Source organism: Bactrocera latifrons, unplaced genomic scaffold, assembly GCF_001853355.1.
Source record: "Bactrocera latifrons isolate USDA-ARS-PBARC rearing strain unplaced genomic scaffold, ASM185335v1 scaffold_1010, whole genome shotgun sequence".
Classification (NCBI taxonomy): domain Eukaryota; kingdom Metazoa; phylum Arthropoda; class Insecta; order Diptera; family Tephritidae; genus Bactrocera; species Bactrocera latifrons.
This window is the reverse complement of record NW_017534421.1, coordinates 21,099-32,040: the sequence shown is the minus strand read 5'-3', so window position 1 is coordinate 32,040 and position 10,942 is coordinate 21,099. Positions and strand designations below refer to the sequence as shown.

Here is a 10,942-nt window from a genome sequence, read left to right as displayed (position 1 = left end):
GATTAGCCTCCTCAACATCGCATGTAAGGTTCTATTGAGCGTAATGTGTAAAAGATTAAAGCCCACCGTCAACAAACTGATCGGATATTATCAGTGTGGCTTTAGACCTGGAAAATCAACAAACGACCTGATATTCACCATGCGCCAAATCTTGGAAAAGACCCGTGAAACGAGAATCGACACACACCACCTCTTCGTCGATTTCAAAGCTGCTTTCGACAGAACGAAAAGGAGCTGCCTTTATACCGCGAATTCTGAATTTGGTATCCCCGCAAAACTAATACGGCTATGTAAGCTGACGTTGAGCAACACCAAAAGCTCCGTCAGAATCGGGAAGGACATCTCCGAGCCGTTCGATACCAAACGAGGTTTCAGACAAGGCGATTTCCTATCTGGAGAACATAGTTCGAGCTGCAGAACTAAATAGAGAAGGTACCATCTTCTATAAGAGTGTACAGTTGCTGGCGTATACCGATGGTATTGATATCATCGGCCTCAACACCCGCGCCGTTAGTTCTGCTTTCTCCAAACTGGACAAGGAAGCAAAATAAATGGGTCTGGCAGTGAACGAGGGCAAGACGAAATATTTGCAGTCATCAAACAAACAGTCGTCGCATCCGCGACTTGGCACTCACGTCACTGCTGACGGTCATAATCTTGAAGTCGTAGATAATTTCGTCTTTCTTGGAACCAGAGTAAACACCACCAACAATGTCAGCCTGGAAATCSAACGCACGATAACTCTTGCCAACAGATGCTACTTCGGACTGACTAGACAATTGACAAGCAAAGTCCTCTCTTGACAAACAAAAACCAAACTTTATAAGTTACTCATAATTCCCGTCCTGCTATATGGTGCAGAGGCTCGAATGATGCCAACAACTGATGAGTCGACATTGCGAGTTTTCGAGAGGAAAGTTCTGCGAGAGATTTATGGTCTTTTGCGCKTTGGCTACGGCGAATATTGCATTCGATGAAACGATGAGCTGTATGAGATATATGACGACATTAACATAGTTCAGCGAATTGAAAGACAGCGGCTACGCTGGGTAGGTCCTGTTGTCCAAATGGACTCCAGCTTTGAAAGTATTCGACGCTGTGCCCGCCGGGGAAAGCAGAGGAAGATGAAGAYCTCCACTCAGGTKGAAGAACCAGGCGGAGGAAGACCTGGCTACGCTAGGAATATCCAATTGGCGCCACGTAGCGAAAAGAAAAAACGACTGGTGTTCTGAYGTTAACTTGGCTATAATGGCGTAAGCGGTGTCTACGCCAATAAGGAAGAAGAAGAAGAATATACAACTTCAATTCGTTTTTCAATTTTATCAAACACTCCTGGTAATGTAGCCATGGATAATAAAATCATTRACGAAGTCAATTGTAAGTTTTATCAAAAGGAGAAAATTTGCTTCATATAGCCTTTTTCTATACCTATCACCAAAAATCCATATTTGCTTTTTAAGCTTATACATATATACAAATAAGTTTAATTTTTGTCTGTTCACTAAAGCTGACTAAACCGTTGCATGAAACGAAAAATTACCTGAAAAGAATCCAATGAGGATGGTTTGTAAAAAAAAAARTTCAGAAAATATTTATCTTTAACCGACTTACAAGCGTAAATTTGCAAATAGTGACTTTTCTCTACAGAATTGTGTTTGTTTTATTTTCCATTTGATTTATTTGTAAATTATTTAAATCGTTCAATTTCGATCGTTTGCTTTCTTTATTTCGGCTCTTTGAAAGGTAAATTATTGAAAATTATTCAGTGAAAACTTTATGTGCGTCTCATACAAAGGCATCAATTGAAACATGTTCGCGAATAACGTTGTAAGCGACAATTTTTTCAAAACCGGTTTTTTGGCAGATTACTGTTATAATGGCTCYCTTTTATCAATCCAAATCAAAATTAGGCATATTATTGCACTTGTTCGTATTCAAATCGCATTTTAATCAAGCACTCAGTGGAATAACGTTTCAAGTGACTTATTTATTGTGTGTACAATGGCAAAAAGTGAGTGTTCTCGTGTGCTTGATAAGTGTGTTAGAGGCTCCAAAAAGAAAATAAATTTAGAAAATTGGAAAGACTTCAAYAGTAAAAAGCTAAGAAATAGTGGGCAATCTTATATTAATAGAAAAAAAACTAGTTATACCAGCAAAAAATGTCCCAAAGCCGGTATAGTGGAAAAACGTTTTAAGTACATAATATTTATTTCATATACATTTTGAACTATTTTGTAATAGGTTTTTGATTGCCATTRTAATTTCCATTGTGCAAAACTTGATAATGAACAAATGAAGAAMCCTTTTGATAACTTTTATAGCAAAAATTATAACGAGCAATGTTTATTTCTATCCTCACTTCTTGAATTGAGCGAGCCTAAAAGAAGAAGAGTTGAAGACTCCCCTCTAAACGGAAAAAGAGAGAGAATGTGCAAAAAATGTTTTGTCAGACATTTCAGGTAAATATTTTCTTGCTGTTGTTTTTCGTTGATTTTTACTTTACTTTTTATTTTAAAATATGAAGATAACGCAGCGCAGAGTTCAAATTTTGGTTGAAAAAGTAAAATATTGGGAAAAACATTGATGATCAGCGAGGAAAACATGAAAATCGTCCCCACAAAATCTTAGAACAGGAAAGCGTTGATGAACACATAGTAAGCTTTCCTAGCCAAGAAAGTCGATATGGTCGTTCAACATCTCGAAAAAATTGTCTTAACCCCAATTTAAATATTAAAACAATGGACGAGTTATACAAAGTTAAATATCYGGATACCCAAATTTCTTACAACACATACATATAAGCACATTTTTCATACAGAACACAAACTACGATTTGGTTTCCCAAGAAATGATACTTGCAAGCTTTGTGAGTATTTTATTGATATGATTTATGATACGATTTGAAAATATTCAAAAATTGGCGACAGCTCATCACGAGCAAGCAGATAAAGCATATGCGCAACTTCGAGATGATTCCAACGCTGGCAATAATTCAAAAATACCGTAGTAGTATGTGTCACCGAATCTCACACATTCTGATGTATTTTATCAGCGACAGTATTCCAATTATAATTTTGCTGTCCATAATATCTCAGAAAATACGATCGATATGTACACATGGCACGAAACGATTGCTAAAAGAGGAGCTGCTGAAATAGCTTCATGTATTTGGAAACACATTACATCAAAATTCAGTATTCTGGAAACTGATCAAATTAGAAAATTGATTATATGGTCCGATAGATGCGTTGGACAAAATAACAACTGGACTATGATTGCTTTGTGCCACAGCCTTCTGACCAAWTATTTTTCTGAAGTGATTAAAAATTTCTTACTTCAGGGCACAGCTTTCTGCCATGCGACCGGGATTTGGCACTTATCGAAAAAAGAAAAAAGCAACTCAACTTTATACACCAGCAGATGTGTGTCATATGATTCATTTTGTAAGACCTTCGAATCCATTCCAGATTCATCAAATGGCTCTATATGAATTTAAAAACTTCGAGATGCTAGTCAAAAATTTATATAGAAATCCTTTGTGCAAAATAACTGCTGCACAGTGGATACAAAATTCTAGAGACGATCCAAACACACTTAGAATGCGTAGGCMGCATAATATAGCAGAAACATGGTCTTCTTATAATTTGCGCTCAAAAAAAAAACCAGAAATTATACGAATTATACTTTGCCAATGCTCAGGAATGATYCAATAAAAGTAAGTGATGAAAGGAAGAAGGACCCTCTGGCAATGGCGTCGTATTTACCAGAAAACTATGCACAGTTTTATAAACAGTTGCCATGAAAGATAAACCAATACATATATTGATACTCTATGCTATTTACTAAATATCCGTTGTGAATTACATTTTGCGGAAATATCGTTTAAATTTATTTGAAATAAAAGATTTTTCGTTATGTTTATAACCTTTTTTGTTGGTATTACTGGAATACAATTTTTTTGGTTTTGAAATATTTACTTTCCAAATACGTTGACGGAAAAACGTTTCAAACGCCATCTTACTATATGTTATGCATAGTGGAATAACGTGTTAGCATCCATTTAATTTTGGATATAAAACGTTTTTCCATTTAATGAGTTTAATTTCGTTTTTTTTATTAGTTTAACTATTTTATTAATTTTTTATTTCAATTTATTTATTCTAAATAGACAGATTACTATTAAAAAAATATAAAAAAATCCAAAATAGATAAAACTTTAAGCTTTAAACGTTTATTTCATTTCCTCAACATTTCTAAATCTGTCGCTTCCAACGTTATTCGCGAACATGCTTCAATTATAGAACGAAATTTGTCACGATGCCACGATGATGTTGCACTAATATCGGTCGGCGTTCTTTTAGCCATCAACATGCACGAGCAGCGGAATTGTGGACGGGTGGATTTGTTTGTTACGTTCATTTGAAATCTAAGATGACCATACTATAGATTACGGAATTATTGAATCGCGAATTAGCAAGATCGTCCCGATGGCAAAGCACTTTTCAAACAACAGCTGATCTATGGATTTCATCTTGAAGCATACATATGTACGAAGCATATGGTGCTGGATGTATGTACTCTGTTGAGTGCCAAAAAAGAGGTTTCTTTGGATGGTGGATGGTGGTTACACCAGATCAAATTGATTAAATCATTTCTGCGGAAACTCCTGATCCASAGATAAATCCAGTATTATACGAAATGGTGAAAACCAATATGGTTAACGACCTTGCGGACTCCACAATCCSMCTTCGGCTTGTATGTCTGACAATAAATGCACGAAACATTATTCTATTMTATTCTATATCGAAGTTGACAACACATGGATAGTACCATATGCGCCATTATTGTTTAATTCACATTCAAAACTCATATCAATGTTGAGTATTGCAGTTTGATGAAACGATCAAATACGTTTGCAGAAAGCAACATGGCGTTTATTGGATTTGAACGAGATGAGATCATCAAGAATCGAAAGGGTCGAAACGTGTACGGCAATGAAACGTTTTGTAAGATATATATAATACTTTTGCAAGGCATGAATGTTTTTCGACTGTTAAGCATCTCGTATTTAATTTGAAACCGATGTTAATTACTTGAACTGGAAGATTCAAAGTCAACTTTTGTGAGGTTTGAGATCATACAAAACGATCGATCGTATTGACTATGAAGACAAAGCCGTAAATTATCCAGTGAAATTTCTAAATTCTTTGGAGAGGCTTGGTATGGCGCTGCAGCATTTGCGTTTCAAAGTTGGATSTGACATTATTATGCATATATGCGCATCGCAATCTTCATACGCAGAAACTCTGTAATGGAACCTTCACTGATTGTGATGCAGCTATCGAATACAAGRGGGCAGAATGCTTGATTTTACGTATTCCTTTGAGTTTCAACGATTTGCTGTTTCAGTTCAAATGTATTCATTTTCCAGAGAAATTGTCTTTGCGTTGACAATCAGCAGGACACAAGGATAATCTAGAAGARTGTGGCATAAATATGGAAATGCTATATTTTTCTTGCGGCCAAATATACGTGGCGCGTTCATGAGTTGGAAAATTATAAAGCTGCGTTACATTGAAAAAAATGTGGAAAAATCGCAAATAAATAATTTTCAACACAAAATAAATTCAACTTTCTTTCATTTCAAAACACTAAATTTCACGCACGACAACGCTTGGAGGGTCAGCTTGTATAAAATAAAACTCTACATTCTGATGATACCTATTGTAATAATAATGGAATTTCATGCCGTAAATTAGTATACAATTACCTTAAAACTTATTTTACTCGTAAAACGATAAAGGCTGGCCGTTGTTAGCCATGAAACTCAGCTAATTTGTGAAACAGATTATTGAAGTTATTCAAGTAATGTACACTTTATTTTGAACGCAATTCTTTCTAGTATCACTGTTTAATTTTAAGATCCCTGGGGTTTTGTGTTCGGCGTGGTACGTAGCAATTGCATATGCTGTCCCAGCATATGTTCCAAATGATTGCACTCACGTAATTTCCCCTTAAACTGATCGAGAGTTTCATATAGAACCGGATAGAGTTGAGGCAAAATTCCGTGATCCAAAGTTGGGAAYAAATGATGCAAAATATGATCGCCGAAATGTGTTAAAACCAGGAATTGCGATCCCTTCAAGTCCCCACGATCGATAATAGTATCTACTTGAAATAGGCCCCAATCACGGTCTTCACGAGCAGCATCACCTTCGTGATARATCTCTGGGTCGTGATGAGCAGCATTCAAGCCAATAACGCAGAAAGCAAAACTGGCAATCATAGTGATGAATATCCACTGACGCAGCGATAAAAGCAATGAGAGGTCAGAGAACAGAAATATTGCTAGTGGTATGCTGAGCGACAAAATATCATGCCAGTACATGATGTTGTTATAACGTAGGGAGTAAATAATTCTGAAACAAATGTATTATTACATTCGTAGCATTCAAAATTAAAAAAAAACGAAATAATACCTGGTTGCCTTTTGTAATGGAAAAGCAATACAATAAGTCAATGGCTCTGTGACGATTGAGAGGTAACGCATCATCTTGCTCTTTATATAAGGATTGGGGATCCAGCAAACAAGCGGCTCAAACATTGACAATTCCAAATCTAAATATGAATTTGGGTAAATATGGTGGGAGAGTGCATGAGAAATGCGCCACGAGCAGAAGTTCATCATGCTCATATTAAAAGTGTACATCCGCCAGTTGTCTCGCCTGTGGAAATAATTATGCGCCACAATGGTAGTCCAACAAAGTGCTGTGCCGGCCAGCGCCAAGCAGAGTATACTATTCAGGCGGGCGCTTAATACAGCGAAAATAAATATGGACACAAATAATGATAAGTGTATTAGCTGAAAATTAAATTCAAATTATTAGCTAAAAATTACTTTTCACAAAAAAAGGTGTAACTAACATCACTTTTCTTCTTTGGAGTGGTATCAATGGTTTTTAAAGTTTCCCGAACACGTTCGCGCAAAGTCTTATAGAATCCATCTTCATGCAAAGTGAGGGTATAAATGCGCGGGTTTTTGGCATTACGAACTTTATATTTTTGAAGTAACTTATGGGGACCTTTGGAGATATGATGGGCCTCAAATGCTTCGGTAATGTCGGTACCCTAATAACATTATTTAAGTGTACAAGCAAAGTATACGACATATTGAATTAATATTATTTTTTACCTTCGATTCTATTAACCAAAATTCGCCCCCTGGGTGCTTATTAATGAATTCCGTGAAATCATAAATTCCATCATATATTCGCCACAAGCCTTCCGCTTCGTCGTCTTTTTGTTTGCCCAAGATCCATCTGTCGAGAAGAAGAAATGAAAATTGTATTCCTCATATACAAATACGCTGTTAATATAAAACGATCCTAATTATTACAATAATTTAAAAAATAAATACTGAACTCAATTAGCTGTTTCATACCCCGAACAATATTGTTGTCATCTTTGAAATATTTCCCACTCCTTTAGTTCTTCTAGCGATGTTAAAGGTTGTCTTAAAGGTTATCTTAAAGTTTAAAAACACACATGGAGTTTGGCGACTATGGAGGCTGGACCATCGTTACAATATTGTGGTTTGCCTACAGTTCACGAACAAACCACAAATTTTGACTTTACAACAAATGAAAAGCATTATACTCATAAAAACACATCTCACCTTAGCGACAACTACAGATAAAGTGAGCAATGCATACAGTAAGAATTTTATCCTAATTTGCTCCCGAAGTGTATATCAATATAATAAAACAAAAAACTGACTTGTTTTAGGCATTTCTACCTGTTGGTTTATATACGTACATATGTATGTAATACGCGAATTAATCTTTCACAGATAACAATCCGAAAATCTGCACGCGTACCACTATAGGATATACTTAGCTGGCATACAAACTGATTGATCAAAATATAAAGTTCTTGTGAGGAAAACAAGACAAAATCTTCACAAAACTTGCTCTAAATTAGCTCTGAAATTATTGTTCATAGCGGAATACAGGTCCTACTATAGCATGAATAAGGTGAATTTTATGAAATAACTTACAAAAAGTTTTCAGATTTTGTAATTCATTTAGTTAAAATGAGAAATTCATCCGTGAAGGCTGCGCCGTAGTTCAGTTTTTTTTTATTAATTTTAGGGCTGCGTGAGGTAATCCTTTTTTTTGAATTTAATACTTAGCTGAAATTGTGGATTACTGTATCTCATCTAAAAAATGATGAAGATGAGCATCTGACACTTAGCTTTTTTTTATAATATAGATAAAAGAAGAAATTCTGATTATTTAATTTATTTCACAACCTACGTTCCAAATGCTGATAAATAATGTTGTCAAATGAGCATTTTATATATTAAAATTTAATATGTGATTTAGAATAATTACTGCCACCTGTATATAAATACTTAGAAAAATTCGTGGAATATTGTTTTCCAAAAATAAGCAAAATTTCGACATATATGTATTATATATCATAAAAGTTTAGATCTAAAATAAAAATGATGAAACGAAATTTTAATGAAACTAATATTCAAATGTGCTATTTAGTGAATTTCCAGAAGACATGTATCACTTTTTTGTAATAGTAAGCTGCATAAATTAGTTTTATCACACTTGAAATGTACATTATCTAAGCATATGTATTCTGGGTCCAGCACTAAAACATACAAGGTGCGCTCCAATGTAAAACTTTCTCATAACTTTTTTAAATCATTTTTGCTTTAAAATTTTTTGGATCATTCCTTAGTACATCTTTCATATTTTTGTGACTTTTATTATAATAATAACACAGTTTAATAAGTAATTTTGAATCGTTTTGAATTACTCAGCAGTATAATAAAACAATTCATTTAAGAAAAAAAAAAATACTTGTACGATTTTATTTAATAATTATTAATAATTATTATTAAACTGTGTTCTTGTTTTAAACATCTGGAAATTTCTATTAGAGATGAATGAACTCTTTGTAATTGACCATTGCTGGTACTATGACGTGGTGTGCAATAATAAATTTGTATGTTTAACCTTTCCATCAAAGACTTGAACTGTATTGTACTTAAGCCTGGCTTATTATCTATTACTACACTTTTAACATTTGGAAAAGTTTGCAAAAGTTCCAAAACTTTATCTTATAGATTTAATTTGTCTTTAATATATCTTATATGTAGATATTTAGAATAAGAATCTATGCATGTAAGAAGTTGTAAGTATAATACTACTACTCACAACAGTTGTCACCATCTAACACAAAGAAGAACTTTGCAACAATCATTCTTAGCGTCTAGGACACAAAATAGGCTACAACTTTCAACAAATCACTCAAATTGTGAAATTACGAGAATGTGCGTAAAGTAGACCAAACTCCAAAAAAACCTGCTGAACCAGTTGAAACCATGATGAAGAAATCTCAACGGAATACCTCAATTGAAAAAATTTCGTGAGCTAGGGAAATTCCCTCCCATATCAAATAAAACCATAGAAGATCAGTACCCCCAGGCATACTTTTCCGTATACATAGATTTGGGTGGTTTCAATTTACCATGTGCCTGATGATYATGATTTGATGACTACAAGGTAAAGAGGAATTTTTGAATCTAGCGCCCCATGGTGGCGCCATCTACATATATGTATGTCGACTGTGRCTATCTTTATCGATTGTCCAGTGAGCATTTCATSAYATTTCATGGATTGGAAGTGAAGTTATTGAGTTTTAAGGGGTTATACCAGCGTGCTTTGCAGTTTCTAGGGATGAAGCTATTTCCGGTTACCGTAAAAAGTATGACAATGTGGTAGCATGAGGCTATTGCTAGTGGGGATAGGCTCTCCTTGATTATATATCTCCTAAATTATATAACGAGTGTTTGCAAGTTGTTACTTGATTCATTTGGCATTTCAATTCGGAACCAAGTTTTCAAATCCTGCAAATTTATTACCAAAAATAATGGTTAATCGTCCGTAGATTCGGTAACTCGAGCAACTATTAGTCASTTACACGTTTACTTTAAGTGTCAGTATGTTTTTGTTATCGGAGCGATAATGGAACAAAGACCCACATTAAATTTTGTTTTAAAATTGGTAAAACTTTTCATGGAAATGGAATTGAACATCTCCAAAACATCGATTTATCGAATTTTGACCGAACATTTGGCCCGAATATCGCGAAAATGAAAGTTAATAGTAATAGTAATGCAGAGTCTCATCGATCGACGCTTGTGACCGATTATTTGACCAAGAATTACATTTTATCTATTAACCACTCTCCGTATTCACCTGAGATGGCACCGTGCGACTTCTTCCTTTTTCGGAAAAATGCATTTGCTCATGAAAGGAAAGAGTTATACAGGCGTAGAGGCCACTCAAAAGACTTTCATCGGCATACTGGCGCCTATATCGGCCAGCGAGCTAAAACACTCGTTCGAGCTGTATTGAAGTAGAAGGAGACTATTTTGAATAAAATAAATTGATTTTGCCGAAAAAACCATTTGTTCTGTTTTCTGGAACCCTGCTTGTATAGCAAACTTTTCAAAATCCACCAACTAAAGGCTGCTATTTTAAAATCGTTTTTCGTTTTGAACAATCATTGAAGACTAAAAATAATTCTATGATATACCCAAATAAAATCTACAGCTAAGAAAAAAAGCAACTGATAGCAATTCTTTTGACGAAAAGCATTAAAAAAAAGTGACTCTACTCACCCTTTTGTTGTGATAAGTTTCGAATTTCTATAAGTAGGAAATTTGGTTGCAATTCCTGACTGTTTCCAAGTTTCTATAACCATTGTTTGTAAAAATTCGCTATTCTCTGCGCTAAACGTAAAAGGATYTGAACGTCGGTAAAGTTGGTATAAACGCACAGCGATCGATCGTCAATACCGGTCCAATTAGAACTGAGTTAAGATTGATTTCACGTAAATCATTTTAAATTGTTTATTTTTC

General features: G+C 34.7%; 1 protein-coding gene across 1 annotated transcript; it reads right to left on the bottom strand.

Moving 5' to 3' along the window:
* Positions 1–5,851: 5,851 nt before the first annotated feature.
* On the bottom strand, positions 5,852–10,908 carry LOC108968021 (cytochrome b5-related protein). The gene is made up of 5 exons (XM_018931746.1): positions 10,703–10,908; positions 7,193–7,319; positions 6,925–7,128; positions 6,480–6,862; positions 5,852–6,419 (listed from the first exon to the last, which is right to left on the bottom strand). Exons 1-5 carry the CDS (start codon positions 10,783–10,785, stop codon positions 5,918–5,920), a joined length of 1,299 nt encoding a protein of 432 aa, XP_018787291.1. The 5' UTR covers positions 10,786–10,908; the 3' UTR covers positions 5,852–5,917.
* Positions 10,909–10,942: the final 34 nt, after the last annotated feature.